At 30.0% G+C, this 22751-nt stretch overlaps 1 protein-coding gene across 6 annotated transcripts in view; it reads right to left on the bottom strand.

Moving 5' to 3' along the window:
- Nucleotides 1-22751, bottom strand: part of Rim (Rab3 interacting molecule) — a 300437-nt gene that overhangs the window by 106880 nt on the left and 170806 nt on the right. For all 6 annotated transcript variants that reach the window (XM_075380711.1, XM_075380713.1, XM_075380709.1 and 3 more), the window contains 5 exons: nt 18462-18595; nt 12545-12675; nt 11796-11961; nt 5186-5269; nt 2435-2595 (listed from right to left, as the gene is read on the bottom strand). In XM_075380711.1, the coding sequence (XP_075236826.1) occupies nt 2435-2595; nt 5186-5269; nt 11796-11961; nt 12545-12675; nt 18462-18595 (676 nt within the window). The remainder of the gene's footprint in view (nt 1-2434; nt 2596-5185; nt 5270-11795; nt 11962-12544; nt 12676-18461; nt 18596-22751) is intronic.

Here is a 22751-nt window from a genome sequence, read left to right as displayed (position 1 = left end):
CACACCTATGAGTAGTATATTAGTGAATCAATTATACCAATGAATTTAGTATTAAATCCATGTAAATTTAAAATAACTATTAAACTAAAATGTTTGGATCTTCTGTAAAATATTGTTTTAATATTTTGCTGGATACAGATAAGCTTTCATTTATATTTATCCCTGAAATGTTCATATATATAAATTAGGTAGTGGGCATGTACTTCACATGCACTCTTTGTCAGTTAAAAGGTTTGCACTTAGACCCATCCATTAATATGGATATTAACCATATATGGATATGGATATTAATAATATTGCATTCAACTTTAATAAAATTGTTATAACATTTTCCAAGTTTGAACTGTAGCTATGCTATATTTTTTACACATTGACAATTTCAACAAAATTTTAATTTTTTTAACATGTACTTAATGTGAGCACAATAAATTTTGGGAAACTGTTTTTAGTAAATTTCTGGAAAATCATAGGAACACACTATTTTTAAGTTTCCAAATTCAGTAGATTGGGAGATATGACTGATAAATGGGAGTACTTAACATATTTATTAAGTACTTAATTTCATATAATTATGTAATTGTTAAACATGTAATGTTATATAATGTAATTATTATTTATTTTCTTTTATAACCCAAACACTAAAAACTCAATATTATGCGATGAAGTGTACCCATTATTCTTAACTTTGGTAGTCTATAGGAACTAGTTCTTTGAATGTGGCTTTGACTGTGGGTATTTTATCTTATCTTACACCTTTTAATTCAAAAATTAAATAATTCAACTTTTAAAATTATATGACTGTCGGTTAGAAAATACTATGACTCTGACAATAACATATAGTTAAAATTATCATTCCATCAAAAAAATGCAAGATAATACCTATGAACCTGCTGATTAACACAATACTGAGATTTACCGATTTCTACTGCAGCTGATATACGCTTCTGTTGCTGAGATGTATTTACTGACATTTAAGGGAGTCAATATGACATCTTGCGGAGTGAAAATATATGTTCACGGTGATAAATTAAATTAATATTTAACAGTGTATTGTTGTACACAAAAGGTAATAATCTACTTTTTAGAAAAAATAACTAAGTTTAACAAAATTAACTGGATACACAATATTTTCTATTTTTATTTCCCTCTGTTACTTTTTTGTCTTCCAATTTTTTTTTAAAAAAGAAATTTGTTTAACATAACAAACATAACCAATAACAGTCATTTCCCATCTAAAATTTAACTTTACTGATATATAAATAATTTTATTAGTACACTTTAATCTCTGATGCATCACAGTACCTAAATTTCAATAATTAAAAATTATCAATAATTCAAACCTATTCATAGACAACAATGATTTCTTCAGTTTTTTTAGATTAACAAAGTTTCATTGTACAAATAAACCGTAAAGAAATGTGCAACTATTATCATTCACAGAAGGTATGACAGTCAACTACCTCTGGATGGGTAGACCTTTACAACTACTCATTCCTTTTCCTTACCCTTAATCCTTTCTTCTCCTTAATTTATTTTAATTAATTTTTTTTTGTCTGTGGGTACAACTCTGCTAGATTCTCTGTGAATATCTTTGGTATCTATTAGCAGGAACTCATACTTCCTGCTCAGTGGCTGTATAATAACTCTAACCGGTCAAACTAGTAGCTAATATACAAATTCCCTTCCCGCAAAAAACAATATAAAGAATGCACATCAAATACAATGAAAAGCGATAGCCGATAAGGAACATAGTAATTATACGAATTAAAAAAAATTTTAACGAGTACAATGTCATTGGCAGCAGTGAAGGCACATTGGAAACAAGAAAATTATATACTGTGCACTAAGTTAAAACTTCATGTTTAACCTTCCTGCTCGAAGATTAAAGAAATTTTCAACCTTCATTCTCCCCCCAAAAAAGGGAGGGAATTATGCAAGAATAAGTGGAAAAAATAGGGACAAAATAATTAGAATAAAAAGTTCTGAGAATGTGTTAATACGAATGAAATATAAAATTCTAATAAGAAAATGGTTGGATGAATTTTCACCCTGTTTAATATATATCATATACGGGGAAGAAATATGCAAAAAATAAAATAATAATAAATTTTAATTCCAGAAATAACAATTAGGGCTAGCATGTACAAGTATATTGTCTATATGGAAAATTCATTTTTTTCCTTTTTATAGTTTTTTTCTTCTTGTAGTCTAACTAAGAAACACTGTTTGTAGCTCAATAAAGCTTCATGATAGTCAGAAATTTCAAGAACAAACTTCTGGAAAGAGATTTGCAGACATAAACATATTGATTTTTTAATTATGAAAGCCAACTACTACTTTATTATAATAAATATTTATTTAAATCCTAGAAATCAAAATATTATCTACATAAAATAAAGATTATTTTTGTTATATTACTCCAAATTATAATTACCTGGCTGAACTTCCAACACTGCTCATAGATGCACCATCAGCCAGCCTTCTCTCTCTTGTGTCATCGATGTCGGAAGGATCAGAATCTGAAAGTCTGGATGTTGTACTAGGAGGGGATAAATGATCGGTTGGAGTTAGAGCTAAATCACCTTCATCCATTCCCTAAAAAAAATTATTTATATAAAAGTAAATAAATAAAGCGCAGTACAATTCTGATATAATAGAAGTAATTACTTTCATAAAGAAAACGATAAAGATTACATGTACCGTAAAAATATATGCTAATACTATTTTAATTTTTATTGTATTCATCAAAACAGATACTGTACGGTATGTTATGCAGTCATTAAGAACTAGCCACCAATTTTGTAGCTGTTTTGTGAAAATTTCAGTTTTTGGTTTTCATTTTATAAGCAGGGCCAACTTCATAGTCATACCATCCACAGATTTGATGCTTCTAATTTTTTTTTCATGAGATTTCATTGAATATTTGAGTATATATTTTGCCTTTACCTAACAAGTTTGATGAAACTAAAAATCTGATGTGGACACCACAGAACTACGATCCTCCAATTCTTTAATAAAGTGGACATTACACAATCGCATTGTGGTGATTACTGTATTGTATCGCATTTTTTGTGGCATCCATATCAGCATTTTATATTAGTTTATATATTAATTTTGTTTCATGACGGTCAAGTAGTTAGGTGGTGTAAGTGCGAACGTGGCAGATCCATAACCAAGCACACATCAGTTCGAATCCGACTTCATATAAATATATTTTTTTAAACCTTTTTTTTTTTACTTTAAATATATTGATTTATTAATCATTATTAACCTCTGTAAAATTTTTAAATTAAAATGAGAACTACATAAAATTTTATTTCATAATAACTTTGATTTTTTTCATATTTTTTTCATTCGCATGATCGATAAGTTAAAAAAAGAAAGAAGAAGTTAAAAAAGGGAAAAGAAGTTTGATTTGAACTGATGTACCTTCCCCTTGTAAGATCCGAATATTTCATTAATTAAAATTTTATTTGGTTATAGTTATGGTATCGATAAAAATAAGTACCACTTATGATATATCGTTGAAAAGCTCTCAATGAGGGCTTATTACTGCAGTTAAGGAAAAGTCTAATATCCAAATTTCTTTTGATTTTGGGCTGTTTGGACACTTTTGGTCCAGCCAATTGCAATCAAAAGGGGAGGTACACAACTAGATATTACAACAGTCCTAAATCCAAAATTTCAACATCCTACTGCTAACCGTTTCTGAGTTATGCGAGATACATATGTACATACGTATGTACAGACATCATGCTGAAACTAGTCAAAATGGATTCAGTGATGGTCAAAATGGATATTTCCATTGAAATCTAAAACCTAAATTTTTCACGATCGCAATACTTTCTTTACTTTATACAAGGAAGTAAAAATAGTTGTAAAATTTATAAGCAGTGATAAACCGATTACATTTAAATACCTTTAAATGAACTTATAATGCATGACTGCACTGCTAATAATAATGTAGTAGTTTTAAGAGGCACCAACTAATGAGAAAAGTTTTGAAATCTAAACTTGAAAAATTCTTAACCTCAAAAAAATAAACTGCATATGATATTGTTTAAAAAAAGTATGAATAAATAAATTATATAATGAATTTCTATTGTATAATGAGGAATTGCAGTGTCATCACAAAAATGCAAAGAATATTAAATAAATTAAAACTCGTTTAAAAATATAACTAAATTCAAGTTAAATGATAAGTTTTCTATTTTTTACCGCATCACCCAAAGCAGTGCCAATTTTACATTCTAGTTTACACCTATAATACTGCACAATCAAGGAGATAAAAAGTACAGATATGTAGCAGTTTCTAAGGGTTATGTTTATTCCTGTAACAACCTAGCCCCAAATAAAGACTTCTTCGCAGTGAATGTTTTCTACTAGTTTCCAAAGCAGTACGCTAGATTTTAATACAATGCATTAGTAAATTGTTGACAAATAACTGTCTTCAGCCAATGTTTGACAAAGGATGCGTTTTCAGAATGAATAACGTTATTCTTGAAAACTTACTTAGTCATTGCATTTACTGCCTGTATTCAGTGCAGAATCTGACGCATTTATTGCAAACAGAAATACACACTTGAATGTCAAAAATTATTGGATGCATAGTGAATATGTCAAGCAGTTCCCACATCTTAGAACAGTATTCCAAGAACACTTAAACTGAAAAGAGAAAAGGAAGAGGATAAAAGAAGGGTGAAAAAAAATGAAATTTTTTTCAGACTGAAAAAAAGGGAATATATTCAACTGTAACTCGTCAAAAAACATTCACCAAAGCGTATGTCATATAAATCATACAAAAATTATTGTTTTATGAGACAAATTGATTTAATTTGCTGCAAAATAATTCTGAAAAAGATTTCTTTACGATTTGAAAGATGCAGTCACTTTTGAATAGCTATGACAACGGTTTGTGTTGTCATTATGTATGGAAGTACAACAAAAGTATGATGTGAATATCGTAATATAATTTTTTTCATTTTGTTTACATTTTTTTTATACATAATCTTAATTACATTAATATAGAATATAAGTTCTATTAACACAAAGCGATGCTTATCACAGGCTTGTCAAAAAAAACCACAAAAGAAAAATGATAAAAATTCCTATCTACAAGAATTTTAAATTAAAAAATTACATTAAAAATGTTTATTTTTACGATACGGATAATTATAATACTTACATGAAGGAAAGCTTGCTCATGAGGCCCAAGCTGAAACCAATTTGGTTCATTGTCTAAAAGCGCTACACTTAATTCTACCAATACCTGAAACCAAATAATAATTATAAACTAGATGCCATCGTATCGGTACTACATCATCACAGTACTAGTTCCGAACAGTGTATAATAATGCTACAAAGTTTCTTTAAACGTTCACTTTGATTTATACATCGAAATACAGTCATGGTTTTTTAATTTATAATAGACTTACAAAATCTGTACTAGTGTTTTTTCACGACCACATGTAGTATTTTTTATTATTTAAAAGGAAGTGAGCAGGGTTTATTAGTAACTAACCGCTATATGTGAGGAGTTAACTGCACTAACATTAGGAGTTCCCATATAAATATTCACTACCTAAGAAATAAAACTGAAAGGATTGAAATATTTCTTTCTAAATCATCAGACTTTGCATGTTTTTCAGAATACTGACCAACACAGAAGCCATTTCTGAGTTTGATAATTTCAAGCTTGCTGAAGATTATTTTAGAACTTTTTTATAAGAATGGAGGTCTCAGTTTCTGTTAAAGACTACCTTTATAATAAAATAGAGAGTTACTGTACATTTGCAGAAGAAATTAATATTGAATGCTGAGCAGTTCAGTACCCTAGTCTAAAATTGATATTGATGGTAATTTATAGATCTCCTGGTTCTTTTGAAACCATATTTTATAAAGTACTACAAAAAATTAAGAAAAGCCGACTTTTTAACTATTTTTACTGACCGTAATGAGTTGTTGAAATTTCACCTTTCAATAACAATGCGCATGTAAAATTTACATCCTCATTTCATGTTATAAAATACAGAGCGCCTCAGGGAAGTGTTCTAAGTTCCTTACCTTTTTTATTGTTTATTAATGATCTGACTCGTTCATCGATGAGCAATTCATTGCAACCCTTTTGATGACACAACTACATTTATATTTGAAGATAATTATTTAAAGGAATTAAAAATTATATGATAGCAGCTCAAAAAATTATTCACCGGATGGATTGTACAGTAGCATGCAAATTAATCCGAAAACAGGGAATTTTTTGTTTATTTCTATGTTTTGTCTAAACTGCTTGACCACACCCATTCTTTAAGTCGCTTGTGTAATGCGAGGTTATTCAGCAATTTTCATTTTATGAATAGTTTATTTCATTTTTTATTACAAAATCATATTTTTGGATTTTTCGTTCTGCATCTTGAAAACATAATAAAGAACATAACTCCAACAAAGCGTTAAAAAACTGTTTATCTTACTAAGCATACCAGTATGACATGAAAAACAGCTTCTGAGTGTGGTGTTGGACTAGGGATGGTGAATGATATTTTAAAAGAATTTAAAGATACTGGTTTCCTTTGGGGAAACCAAATGTGACCGTAAAAGAAAAACTATTCCAACACAGGATCAGTTTATTAATGGAAAAAAGTAGTTGATTCAAAACTTCTCTGTAAGCAATTGTGACTAAAGACCTAGAATACAGAAAACTGTGTACACGTTGGGTCCCAAAAATGTTGAGCGATGGTTACAAAATGCAGTGAATGGTGTCAACCTAGTTATCCATGCATTATGATAATTAGGGGAAAGAGATTTTAAAGTCTATCCTTACTGGCGATGAGACTTGGATATGACAATCCAGAAAACAAAGAACAGTCTAAGCAGTGGATGCACACTTCTCCAAACAAGCCAAAAAAATTCAAAAAGACACTGAGCAACAGGAAAACAACAGCTAGAATTTTTTGGAACCGTAAAGGTGTCTTGTTGGTGGACTTTATGGAGCAGAAGACAACAATAACAAAGGAGTTTATTGTGAATCTTTATGTCACCCCTACACTGCAAAACGAGGAGGCATACTATCATCTGGCATGATTTTGATTCACTATAATGCACAACTGCACTGTGCCAATGTGTCGCAAGACCTCAAACAATTCAAGCGAAAAGTTTTTGACCATTTATCGTATAGTCCAGACCTAGCAATTTTCTCCTCTTTCAAGAATTGAAGGCGCAGATGGGTGGGAAACATTTTACCACCAATGAAGAACTTCAGGAGGCTGTCAAGACATACCTTACCTCACTGGCGACAAACGTCTTTGAAGAGAACATCTGAAAGCTGGAGTCACAATACAACAAATGCCTCAATCATTTTGGCAATTATGTAGAAAAATAAGTTAGATATTACTCAATTTTTAATAATAAAATCATTTTTTTATATCAATGTGACTTTTTTTATAGCTCACTGGAGGTTAAAAAAAAAACCAGGCCTCATATAGGCATGAAACTGTTGTGCATTGTGCTTCTCAGGCAGGTAAAACATTTCTGATAACGCAGGTAGAATTTCATTAAAGATAATATTTCTGTTATCCACAAAGCACAATTTCTGGGTGTTTTATTAAATGGCAAGTTCTCACGGGACGATCAACTGATTTCATTTGAAACATTATCAAGCCATATTGTTTTGCACTGAAGTACCTTAATAAATTCTTAACTTGTCATTTTAAATATTTGTTATGCCTACATATTATGTGCGTGTATAAAGTATAATGTTATTTCTTGGGATTACTCAAAAACAAGTTTTTAAGATATTGCTTAACTATTTGAAAACCCCACCCAAAAATTTATTTAAAATACAATTAAAATGTTTTTTACGAAAACAATATTATTCTGTTGATATATTTTTAAATAACACTAATTAAAACAAAAAAACACAACATATTTGCAGCATGTTCAATGTGTACATAAATATGTGCTCAAAACAATTTTTCATAGCAGTTTCTGAATTTGGATTATTTTGTAGTATTTTTTGTATTTTAATATGTCTACCTTAACATTATTTCAAGTGTTAGTATTTAAATAGTTACTATGGACTTTAAACACACATATTTTTTATATATGTTTTTATATTCATAAATTATTTTATAATGGTATGATCTATATAATGTATTTTTATACTTCCAATCAGACTAAAAATTTATTTATAAAGAGAGCAGTGTATAGGCTTATCATTACAGTGTATAGGCTCTCATTATTGTTATTTAAAATGCACTATTAACAAGAAAAATTTAATTAAATTTAAATTAGGACTTTAAAATTTAAAGATCTTCTGGTTCGGTCAGATTCACACTCGGCTTTTGACAATTCAGCGGCTCCGTACAGTTTACACAGATCATTACAAATGCACTTGGCTCTTGTCGGCATCAGTCAGCTCTGTACATTTCACTCAGCTTCTTTTGGATATATTCGGCTCCTGATGATTCACTGGCTCCCATACACAGTATATAAGCAAGCTCTTCACTTCATCCAGGCAACCTGGTCTCGCAGTGTCGTCTTTGCTTGAAGACTCATATTATAACATTCATCATTGATATATGTTTGTGAATTACATAAACAAAAACTATAATAAATATAATTTCTATTCATAATTAATTCAAGACTTTATATTTAAATAAATGAACCAGCACCTTATCAACTATATGAATAATTCAACCTAATCAAAGGTTGTACCACGGCGGCAATTATTCGACAAGAAATAACAATTTTAAATCGGGTAGTCGAGGAAGAAATAAAATTTTGAACCTGACTTAATTCTACCTAGAATTCAAACTGAAACCAATTTCAGATAAGGATCTTCTTGTTACTCAAGTAAGTCGAAGTTAATTAAATAGGGAAGCATATTTTCTGATTTTTCCTTCATTTATTCATCATCAAACAAATAATATAACAGTTTTTCATAAAATTCAGCAAACATCTATTTTTCTGTAAATTTATTTAATTAAAAACTACTGAGAGGTGTGGAGTGGAATGACTTTGTAAGCTTTAAATAACTTTATTTGTTTAAAGCAAACTATTAAAAGATAATAATGAGAAATTAGCCATTAAGATATAAGAACACAATATTATCAGAAATTGCAAAATTTTATTTAGGTAGTAAAATTATAAAGGATACACAGACATCAAAAGCAGACTAACACAAACATAAGAGCTTTTATTTGTAAAAGAAATATAACCTACTTGTACATTATTTTAGCTTAATATATGCTATATATTCCTGCAAGGAATTTAATGATATGTCACAGTAAACATAGGCAATAGGATAGACAGAAATGATAAGAATAGAGGGGTTGGAAATGTGGTTTTAGAGGAGACTGCTGAAAATTAGGAGAGTTAAATCAATTTTGAAATGATGAAGTCTTGACGAATAAAAAACATTTTTGGCTAAAAAGAAAAAAGAAGAGTATCTGTGGAAGAGGCGAATCATATATGAATAATTTTAAGGTTTAGTTAAATTATAACATGTGCAAGACAAATGTTGCAATTTATGAAACATGAGAAAATGTAGGATGTAGTAGTAAATATATTTAATATTAAAATATATATTAAATAATATATATATATATATATATATATATTAAATAAAAATGTAAATGTTCATTTGTTCAAAATCTTAAATCTCTGAAACTTCTTCACAGATTGCTTTGAAATTTCGACACAACATTGCATTTGAATATATGCGTATTTTTATATATCTACTATTTATATACCTAAGATGTCACACCTGTGACAGGTTAAAAACATGCTTTTTTTGAAAAACAGAGCTATCTGTTGGATGGAAAAGTAACACATGCTTTATTAAATATTTTACGATTCCATTTCAATGTTTCTGATAAGTGTTTCTGCTACAAACTAAAAAACTACTGGACCAATTTACATGCTGAGAAAAAGTGAGAAAGTTGATATCGATCATCCTAACGCCTAAACATTTTCTGGTATAACTACTGAAACGGGTTCTGACTTTTTTCCCAAATTGTCTACTAAATCACTCACAAAAGTAATACTAACTTAGCTACAAGCTTCACTAAAGCCAAAAATGTTATACTCACTGAAAAATCGTTATAAAAGGAGTAATCCGTGTCCAATTGCCGTGAAATTTAGTGTTCGTATACAGTAAAGCCAATGAATCAATATCCAATGACCGTATCCAATAAAATATCCAAAAAAACCAATCAAAAACTGTAAAAATGTAGAGCGATTCAGATACCTATGTACACTATGAAGTCACTAACTCGACACTTTTGGCTGCCGGCACCTGGTGTACGAGAAACATATCCGTGGTTGTGATGCATGATGTAAAGAATGCTTTCAACTTATTGCACTGGAGTGCCGTGTTTGAGGCCCTACAGAACAAGCAGGTGGACTGCGAATGATACAAAGGTACTTATAAGAAAGACGTCTGCTTTACAATTCAATGGACTCACAGCTTTCTTTTCCAGTCACATGCGGGGTACTTCAGGGATCTGTACTTAGTCCGACGTTATGGAACCTGATGTTTGATGGGGTGCTCCGGCTGAGGCACCTCTAGGATACCTGAGCTGGAGCACCCCATCAAACACCCTTTTGTCAGCAAAGGTACCAGTGGCCTTTGTTGATGATCTGGTATCGGTAACATGGGCGAAGGTTGTAGTCAACGGCCAATGAAGCTATCAACCTAAAGCATTACCGGTTGATGAATAGGGGGCTAACCATATCTCCTGAGAAAATATCATTCATCTGTCTGGCTAGCAGGCATCCTCTTTCTCCGATCCAGATCACGGTTGGTGAGCCTTAGTACCCCAAGTGGAGTCGGTGAAGTGTCTGGGGGTATGGATGGACCGACGGCATACGTTTTTTGTACACATGCGAGAGACATCTGATCATGCAGGAGCGATGATGCGGGCACTGAGTAGGCTCCTGGGCCACGTGGCCAGCTTCCAGTCATCCAAAAGGAAGTTGTACAGCAATGAGAACGATTCTGTACTGCTATATGGAGTCATTGTTTAGTCAAAAGCTCTGGGGTTTAATCAAAATCGGCGGGTACTGGAGGGTATGCAGAGGCTGACTGCCCTCCGCATCGTTTCGGCATACTCTTCAGTTTCGACTGAGGTAGTGTTACTCATTGTAGGCATCCTCCATCTAAACAATTAGCCGGGATAAGCATTGGGATTATTGGAGGAGCTGACCGGAGTGATGTGCACAGGCGGTTGTTCCAAAAATAGCAGATCCACTGGTACCTAACCTCCACAGGAAGATGGACGCATCTTCTGATCCGGCAGGTCAAGCCTTGGGTCAACCGCAGCTTTGGTAAGGTCACCTACTGGTTGACTCAATTTTTATCTGGCCACAATGTGTTTCGGGTATACTTGTATGCCAGGAAGAGAGTTGATGACCCCTTTTAACTTTCTTGCGGAGAGCTCGATACACTGGAACAGGTCGTGTTTGACTGCCGGCCGTATATTTTATGTAGTAAATATATTTGAAATTAAAAGATTAACACAAACTCAAAAGGAATGGAAGAACAGCATCAAACCAGTCAAAAAGCAGTATAATTTGAATAAAAAATCTTTGTAGGTCTCTTTTTCAGTTTTTGATTTTGATCTCCCTTCCAATAGGAAATTTAAAAAATAGATTCTAATTGAAAAAAAAGAACTCTGATAATTTTAATCACTAAAAAATTTAATAAAACTTAGAAAATTGGATTATCAATGTTAGATAATATGATGATTTTAGGCAGTTAATTAATAAAAATGAAAAGATGACTTCAATAATCTTACCTCGCCTAGAAAATCATTAGCACCATATCTAACATAATCCCAAACAGTTATTTCCACTATCCTTAACTTAAGGTCAGCTCTTCTAATAGATGTATAAATAAAATTTTGATTCCACTTAGGATCGTTCGTACTTGCTAATGTTTTTGTACGTCTTTTTGATTTTTCACTGAAATCAAAAATTGAAATAAATAATATAAGAAATACCACATATGTATAAAATAATAAATAGGTTTAAATCTATAAATTTCTAATGAATTTCAAATTTATTTAACTAATCATGGAATCAAAGCTTACATAATTTTATTCTTTTACCACATTAAGATTATTTAAAATTAAATAGTTTAATAGAACCACTGAGTACATTATAATAATGTAAATTTAATAATAGTACTATATCATCTTTTTTTTAAAGGTTTTTTTTCAATATAACAAGAAAAGTTAATTTTTTCTCTTATGAAATCTGTTTAACAATTCCACTCCTTTCCCAGTTGAATAAGGAGTTGGACATTAATTTTTAAGATATTACACAATTGCTATAAACAGGTTAAATATATAAATCGTAAATTGAAGTACTAATATATATATATAACTTTTAACTGTTCTGAATGGTAAAGTAAAATATTTCTACATCTGGTACAGCCTGTATAGTGACAGCATCTGTGAAAATTAAATTACTCCTGTTGAATAAGTCACATCAGCGAATTGGATATGATAAAATATAAATAAAAGTTTTAACTGAAAACACTGACCTTCTATCAGGTAAAAGATATAATTTGGCATATGGATTTCGAGGTGATCCATTGCTTCTAGGCACAAGACCAGCTGCACATACTAAAGTAACGACTAACCGTAATGCCCCAGCATCAAACCATAATTTAACCTGAAAAAATAAATAAACAGATAAAATTTATTTAGTTATTTCTAAAAAAAACTTAAAACAATTTTGTTTGAACTCCCCGAAAAATTAAAAGAATAATCTTTCCATGCAAGTTTAAAATTATTGATGACAGAAAAGAACATATTATATTTTAATATGCAGTATTGCAAACTGAAAAAAGTAAGCATTGCTGAAAGAAATATTACATCAAATAAATATAGCAATAATACATCGATAAAACTGTTGTCCTTCTTTGCTGTTGGGGGGGCTCTGAATAGTAATTATTCTATATTAAAGAGCCCCCCACACTGCATTTAAATATTTTCTTTGAAGGACAAAATTTTCTTATCAAAGTAAAACTTTTTTTTTTCCATATTTAGACTCCGGAAATCACTGTCAGGTATTACTTCAGAGGAAGATATGTATGAGTGTAAGTGAAGTGTAGTCTTGTACAGTCTCAGGTCGATCATTTCTGAGATGTGTGGTTAATTGAAACCCAACCACCAAAGAACACCTGTATCCACGATATAGTATTCAAATCCATACAAAAGTAACAGCCTTTACTAGGATTTGAACATTGGAACTCTCGGCTTCGAAATCAGCTGATTTGCAAAGAAGTATTTACACTAGACCAACCTGGTGCGTTACCGAAGTAAAACCTGGTGAGAACTTAATCATTAAATAACCTTAAATGACTGCTATTTCTACAGCATGAAAAATATATTTCAAAAAATTAAAACTGTCTGAAAGTTGATTGGTCATCCATTTTTTTTCTTCTTCAATCATTTGACTGGTTTGATACAGCTCTCCAAGATTCCCTATCTAGTGCTAGTCGTTTCATTTCAATATACCCCGACATTCTACGTCCCTAACAATTTGATTTACATATTCCAAATGTTGCCTGCCTGCATAATTTTTTCCTTCTTCCTGTCCCTCCAATATTAAAGCGACTATTCCAGGATGCCTTAATATGTGATCGACAAGTCTGTTTCTTCTTTTAACTATATTTTTCCAAATATCTTCATTGACTTGCAGCAACAACTCTTCACTTGTCACTTTATCCACCCGTGTGATTTTTAACATTCTCCTATAGCACCGCGTTTCAAAAGCTTCTAATCTTTTCTTCTCAGGTACTCCGATTATCCACGTTTCACTTCCATATAAAGCTACGCTCCAAACATATACTTTCAAAAATCTTTTCCTGACATTAAAATTAATTTTTGATGTAAATTAATTAATCACCCGATGTTTTATCTAATTAAATAGTGCATAACAATGTTTAGTCCTTTATTTCCATACCTTTTTTTCTTATTTTCAGTTCCGATTTATTGTAGTTTTTTTAGTTCAATTATTTTATTTTTTTTTTTTTGGCAGTCATGTTTTAATTTTTATAATTGTTTATATTATTATCCTATATTACAGAGGAATGCTTGTCAGCAATGGTTTTTTTTGGTAGTCATGCTTTGTAATTTTTAATATTTATCTCTTTTTTGATATTTCTCTTTAATATAACTATTATAGATAATTTTCAGTTAAAATAATAATTAAAAACATGGAAATAATATTTAACGTATTATATTACTCATTTTAGGTGAAAATTAAACAAAATTAACAATCTAATTTGTTGGGCTAATCATTCAAATTTTTATTTATTGAATGTACAAGGATTATTTTTTTTCAAGATCTGATCGGTCACGAAATTAAAACCACAATGAAAATAAAAAATTTTTTATTTGTAACAAGTACTTCCATAGTCGCCACTTCGATTTAGACATTTGTCATAGCATGGTACCAACTTTCCAATACCCTCATCATAGAATGGAGCCGCCTGTGTTTTCAACCGTGTTTCTATGCTGGTCTGCAGCTCGATGTCTGTGCCAAAATGTTGTCCTCCTAGCCGGCGTTTCATGTGAGCAAAGAGGTGAAAATCGAATGGAGTCAAGTCCGGGCTGTATGGTGGGTGATCAAACAATTCCCAACGAAAACGCTGCAGGAGCTTCTTTGTTACAGCTGCACTGTGTGGCCGAGCACTGTCATGGAGAAAGGCAATGCCTGATGACAACATTCCTCTCCGCTTATTCTGAATTGCCCTTCATAGACGCTGAAGAGTCACGCAGTATGAGGCTGCAGTGATGGTCGTGACAAGTTCCATGAATTCCACCAAGAGAACTCCATTCCAGCCATACACTTTCTGCTGTAGAAGGTTCGCTTGAACTTCTTTGGTTTACTGGGAGAATGAGAATGCATCCACTGTTTGGATTGTTCTTTTGTTTCTTCAGTTTCAAAATGTTACTTATCTCAGTCAGAGTCAGAGTCAGTTACTCACCCAAACATGGAACACATCTTCTTTGGAGTGAAGAGTAAAATTTATCCGTCATAAAAATTACGGAAGGAAAAATCTATCAAAAAAGGATGAAAAAAAAATTTGACATGCTCATAGTCATGAAGGGCGACCAGAAGTAAGTACCAACAACATTGCAAGTAAATAATATGTTATCAGTAAACTGATTGGATAGTAAGTCTCGCCTTCAGAGCTCATAATAATCCCTGAAATGTATAATAATTTAATTTAAAATTATTAAAATTATACCAAGTGTTTGAAAAAGAAGTCTGTGGTCTTAAATTAAATTATTTTACTCCAGTTAGAATTACAAATAGGAATGTTTTATTACACGTAATTGCAAAGTCTACATTTTTTTCACCTATTAGTGTAATCCTAATATGTGCACCAATTACAGCTCTGCACACATCAAACCAATAGTCCACCACATTCCATTGAGCACGTCAGCAGAAATCGCTTCCAAGGCTTCTATTATTTTTTGACACAGGTGGATTTTTTTGGTATACAATGTCTTTTATGTAGCCCCAAAAAAAGAAATCAATCAGCTTCAAATTGGAACTTTACAATGGCCAAGTTTCTCTGCTATCCACCCTTCTGGGAAAGTGCCGTTGACCATTATCCGCACAACTTCTGTTTAATGTGGAGGTGTTCCAACCTGTTGCAAAATTAGGCCCATCATATCTTCAATCTGCAGAAATATGAAGTTCTCTAATGCGCCTGTAATAGTCTGCTCGTGGGAAAACTCTCAAAAATTTGATTACGTATACCGCATCAGACATTCACTTACGAACAGTTTTAGACAAATTTCACCATTTCTTATGGATTCTCAGAACCCCATACTGCGTTAATTACGGCAATTCACTACTCCATGAACATGAAATGTTGCTTCATCAGAAAATAAAATGCGCTGCTGATAGTTTTCATCAAGAGAAATTAAATAAAGCCACAAACTATAACTAATTAAACTATAAGCCACAAACAGTTCAATTTGTAATGATCGTGTTAGATTTAACTGTTTGTGGCTTATAGTTACGCTTAATTTCATGGAATAGCTGGGTTTGTAAGAAAGACGTTTCAGTCGCTTTCGAACATCATTGACAGCACTTATGCGCATGTTTAATTGATGACTAACATTATGAACTGAACGTTTTGAACTTTGTTGGAAATGTAGTCAAATTTTTTTGTGTTTTGGCACTTATTTTAGCCTATCCAGCGAGTGTCCTTTCAAAACGCTTCCATTTTCAAAAAACTGTTAACACCAATTGCTACGCATATTACTACGTAAGTTTTTGTTACTCGAAGAATTCCTACGGTAGATTCATGCAGAATTTCTTTGTAAGACAGTCACTGATTTTGTTACTGCAAACCATTACACGCACTATGCTTTTTCTTGTAACAGAGCCATGGTACTAAAAAGCCTGAGCTTATAACAGCTTGGCCTGTGCAACAGTATAATGCAGCTGTTATCTGATGGAGGATATGTAAACTAAAATTTAATTGTCACCAGGATTACGAATAAAATACAAGCGAGTGCTGCAAAATAAACCTATATTTGTTCTTAATAATCTCTATTCATTAACAATTGAAATTTCCATCTAGATTTAGAATTTAATTAAATAATTTTTGAAGTATTTTCTTGGTTTACAACTTATTTAAATAACTGTTTGCATAACTGTTTTAATATAGCTAATATTTGAAATTTTCTTATCATGAACAATAATTATTTAAATTCTAACATTAACGAAAACTTTTCAGGTAACTGTAATAGTTTAAAAACAGAGCAATATCTATAATAGTTAAATATAATACTAGTTGATATGAATTAAAGCTTCTCTTCTACCGGCTTCAAGTGTGTTATGGCACTATACTACCATTCAAAAAACAGTTTCACATTATACAAAAGATAACTATTAGAGATTAAAAAACATTGCTGACAAAAATGTTGTTCCTGTTAGGTTCCATCATGATTTTGTAATTATACTAGCAAATTCCAATTTCAGTTTTGATAATCTGAAGATTTGTTGCAAAGAAGTAACAACATTTCTGAATAACCGTGATTTATTAGATCGAGAGTGTACTTGATGCAAACAAAAGTTAACTTTCAACCTACTAATAAATCCCTGTTAGAATTTTGAAAACCAGACAATTATTTGCAGAGATATTATAAGAGCATCTCATTGCACCTCCCAAAAGAGAGGCATCCCATATGTTACCAACTGATGGTGATGATTGGTTTAGCCTCTCACGACGTGCTTGCATCAAATATATATATATATATAAATCGGTTCGGTCATTTAAGCTGCTACAGTGGAACAAACATACGTACACTGTAAAACCATCGCACTCCTTTTTGTGCAATTGTGTAAATAATAAAAACAATTATAAAAATTAAATAAAAGAAAGGGATTATTAATTAATATTTAGCAATGAAAATTGTGTTGCAAAGTGACCAATGGTAGCGCGTCGGGTAGCTGCACACAGCTCCCTCCACTTTCTCCCACTAGAAGCAGGAAAGCAGTCAGTTGTCAGATTATTTCATTTCTAATAAGAAAGCGATTATTCATTAATATTTAGCAGTAATAAGTTGAAGCAACACCAACAAATAAATAAGAGCAAAGTAAAGAACATGCTTACATGATCGAACACACTGCCCGTCAAAAAATCATGATTTTTTTTTCTTAAATGTTTATAAACAATAAGAAGAAGCAACACCAACAAATAAGAGTGAGAAAATAGAACATGCTTATATGATCAAACATACTACCAGTCAAAAAAAAAAAAAAATCTTAAGATTTTTATCTTAAATGTTTATAAATAATAAATAACAACAGTAATAACAATTATAAAATAGAAAACTATTTTCTATACAAATAAATCAATACTGAAAATACTATCGATTATCCATTTATAATCACATATATGATTATTTTTAGGCCTTGTAGTTACAATTAAACATACATATATACATTTTTATATAGTCTATGACACTCCCTGTAACTTAAGTATTCCAACATGGGGTCATACATCTAAATCAGTTCAGCCATTGAGCTGCTACAGTGGAAAAAACACACATACATACATACATACACCCTAAAAACTTTACACTCTTTTTTGGGCAGTCATATAAAAATAAATAAACTTTCTTATTGAAAGTTACAATTATTAAACGTTAACAAGATTTATAAATTTTATTTATTATGTTACTTATTTTTTTATTAAATCTTTACACAGTACAACCAAATTTGTATAAAATCCACCCGTTTAAAAATGCATAATTTTAGAAAAACTAAAATTTTAGTAATTAATTTTATAAAATTGCTAAAAAAAAATCAAAAACAAAAAATATCTGATACATACAAAATTTTGCTTACGCTTTTTGATGAAAATATTATTAAAGCCTAGATAACATAAAGTAAAATGATATAAATCATTACTTTTATTAGATTACCTGAACACGACCTCCTATATTGGCATTTACAGAACCATGCACTCTGTGCGGGTGTGTTACATGGCTCTGATGATCAGGTGAACCTGGTGACGTTACAAGAACACTTGGTTTATCTTTTCTCAGGTCATATATATCTGCACATATAATAACAAGAAATAACCTGTGTATAGCTACAGAACAGAATTAATTAAATTCTTGATAATCGATTAAAAAAAAAATAATAATAAATAATAAATATTCATAAATTAATACTGTATCTCAATTTAAATAAAAAAGCTATAAATACATCAGAAAATAATATTTAAGGCGGTAGAAGTAAACTTGATGAATTAAAATGAAAATGAATAGAGAAAAGTACAATATACAATCAAAGAAATGATTGAGAGATGATATGGATGATGTCAAGAATCTTCCAGCAATAGCTCAGAAAACAGGTATAGATCTTCAATGAATCCAATAAAAGGGTGGAAGCTGCTATGCAAACTTTAATAACAGAATATAATCATTTTAAACAATCAAATACAATTATTGTCTAAAATATCAAAAATTGAAAAAAGGATGAACAAAAAATAAAAAACAAAAATATTTGAAATGTAAAACGTAATCTAATTTCAATAATTTCTTGTGGAAAAAAAATAACTGTACACATACATCAAATACCACTACGCAAATGTATAAATTGAAGTATAACAGAATTAGCATACAATTAAATATGAAATTAAAATATTTAAATTTTTTGAATAAATTAAGTGATCTGCTAACTTAAGCCAAAAGAGCTACGTAAAATAATTTATGTTAGAATTATTAAAATAAAATTAATTCAACAATAAAATATTTTTTAAATGAAAAATGAATAATTTATTTTAATATTGTAACTTTATTTAATAAAATATGTCGTACGATGATATCAAGGTAGCATAATTTTTAGGTAAGAAAAAAGGCAGGACTACTTAAACAATAATAATAATAATAATCATTATGAGAATAATAAAATTAGGACACAAAATAGGACCAAACTTGGTCACATTTATTTTATATACGGATCACTAACGCCATTAAATTTTCAACCTAAAATTTAATGTTAAACTTAAAACTTAAATTTTCAAGGAGGTGAGATTATAGAGCACGGTTACCCTCAGTATTTTGAGATTTTGCCCTAATAAGGTAAAAATTTTCTTAGGCACATTTGTTAACATAACAATATTTGCAAAAAACGTTTTTTTGCAAAATCGCACCCCCACTCCAAAAAAAATGCTATAGTAGTCATGCTATCTTGTGACATCACAGGTGTGCAATAGAATTAAATAATTGAATAATATTTAAAGTGTAAAAAAAAGTAACTCAGTCTGACCGAGTCTCAAACTTAATCGCAGAGTTGACTCTGTTTTTGATGCATTAAACATCAAGGCTACACTGTTCTACCGACCGGACACCCAAAATTTATTTATTTTATGTAATTTGTGAAATTGCATTACTTTAGTTAGTGTCGACCATTGTCGCTAGTACCGCCACACCCGCACGAATTAAATATGGTATGCACACGTGCTTTAGTTAGAATCATTGAATTAAATAAACGAAAAAATATTATATTGATAAATATTTGTGTGTGATGCCGTGCATCAAAAACATCCCAAAATTGTTTCTGATGCACGGCTTACATTTGTGTTGTAAAATACGTCCTACAACTGTGTTGTCAACTTTTTTTTCTACTGCAATTTTATATTTTACACAAATAAAATGACCAAAAAGCTTCATGATATTATGATTTTCTAACAGATAAAAAAGTAGCTTATGAGTTAACGGTTATATATACATTCTAATTTAAGTTAATCATAGCAATCTCAATATCTTGATGTCTTGTTAATGGATGCTCAATTTGATACATAAAATCCATAGTTATAAAATAAATTACGCATTTCATTTTAGAGTCGTTTATAACTAAAGTTATATTTTAATAGCACTACTATTTTAATAACTCTTGGTGTTAAATGATTCTATCAGACTGATTTACTTTAAGCAGGCCGTTAATTTATTTTTAAAACTTGTACAATGGTAAATGGTTAAATTTCATATTTAGTTTACAGCTAATTCTTGATGCCATCAAAACTTGATATAATACATAATAAAATTATCAGTTATTAATTGCAATAGATATAATAAAATATGCAATTATGAAAATAAACTATAAGATAAAACTACATAATACTGAATAGAAGCCACAAAACTGATTAAATCCTGGAAGAGATACAGTTTATGCAACCTTTCAAGATACACAATAAAAAAACTACTAAAAAAAATAAAACATATTAATCACCTTCTACTGAAACAAAAATAAATTTATCAACTCCAAATAATATATTCCAATATTAAAAAAAATATTCATGCAAACTTCTTAATTAATTAATATTTTTAAAGAATTACTAAATATATAACTTGATAATTTGATAATTAAATATATAACTAAAGGATAAAAGAGAATTGTAAAATAAAATTTAATTATTTTATTTAAAGAAATAAGAGCATATAAGAAGCAAAGTAATTAACAACTTCTCATTATAAAATACGGTAAAGCTAGAGGAAAAATCTTTACTCATCTATGTGGATTCAAAAACGTCAGAGAGCAAATAGAAATTTAAAAAAATAAATATTTAATAACTTAAAATTTTTATTTGGTTTAGAAAACAAAAAAAAAATGTTACCCTTTTTTTATTAACATAGTACAGTACAATAACAGACACAGTGAAACTACAGCCAGTGTATTTAAACTAAGAATATCTACTACTTGATATAATAATTTTTTTTTAGAAGGTAATTTCAGTTAGCTAAATCATGATCTATAATAGATGGAAAGATAGTTACATATTTCCAGTAATATGATTCGTTTAATTTAAATTTACAAATTGGACATTAATTTGGTAATACGTATCATTGAAACAGTTATAAAGATATTACACATAAAAAAGAAAAATTTTATTGTTTCACAATTTTCAAGGGACATCAAGGCTATGAAACAATCTCTGTTTATATTTTAATACGATTAATTTTTCTAATAAGGAAACTATTTACAAGTATTCTGATAAAATTTTTTCCTAAAAAAAGATCACTCTGATAAATATTTAGCGATATTAAGTTTAATAAAATGTCCACAACTAATTGAACAGCACGATTAACGACAAAAGAAAGTTGAATTTTACAGTTTCATATGCATCATATTCTATTTTACTCAGCCGCATCATTTTTGTGAGTTTACAAAATCTGAATGACTGAATTTTCTTTTGGTTTTTTGTACATCAAAATTGGACAATGCATTCTGCAAACATTAAGCATAATTCTGTAAATATAAATGGAAAATTTCATTATTTTAGGCGATAAATGATCGTGCAATTTGTGATAGCAAGCGTTATTTGTACCTTCTTCATAATTAAAATTTTAAATACTATTAACATAAACCATCTAGTACAGAAAATATAGATAAGACATATCTTACCTTAATTTTACCACGAAAGTACTTTCACGGAATCCTGTATCCTCACTCATGACTGAAATAATTTAGATAAACTGCATAATAAAAATACTAAAACGTGAAAATTGCATATTAATTTATTATAAGTGTTGCGATCTGTAAGAAATAAAAAAATAAAATATTTAAACATTTTTTTTTATTTTTGTTGGTAAACCAGTAAAAAACCAGTTTATTTTTATAGATATAACTAACTACATAAATAAAATATTTAAAAAACAAAAATAATTATAAAATAAACAATCTGCATGGAATTAATAAAATTAAATGTAATGACTGTGATGATATTTATATAGGAAAAACAAATAAATCCTTCCATCAGAAAGTGTTTGAGGAAACAGTATTATAAAAACTGCAACAGAAAGCAGCACTTGTATAATAAATTAATATGCAATTTTCATTATTTTAGTATTTTTATTTTGCAGTTTAACTAAATTGTTTCAATTGTGATTGAGGATGCAGGATCCTATAAAAGTACTTTCATGGTAAAATTAAAGTGATATATGTCTTATCTCAATAATCTGTACTAGATGATTTAATTAGAATTTAAAATATTATTTAACAGTACAGAGGAATAATCTGAATCTTAAAAACATTCATTTCAGTAAAGTAATTAAAATGTTATCTATAATTTGCTACGAATGCATTTATTCATGTTGTTTGAGTGTCCTTCAAATCACATCGGCTTATTATCTTGAATTATGCCTGTTAGCTTATTATCTAATTTGTTTGTATGAATCTATATACACGAATGACAAAACACGTCTAAC

The sequence above is a fragment of the Lycorma delicatula genome, chromosome 12, assembly GCF_047948215.1.
Source record: "Lycorma delicatula isolate Av1 chromosome 12, ASM4794821v1, whole genome shotgun sequence".
NCBI lineage: Eukaryota > Metazoa > Arthropoda > Insecta > Hemiptera > Fulgoridae > Lycorma > Lycorma delicatula.
This window is presented reverse-complemented; position numbering and strand designations above follow the sequence as displayed.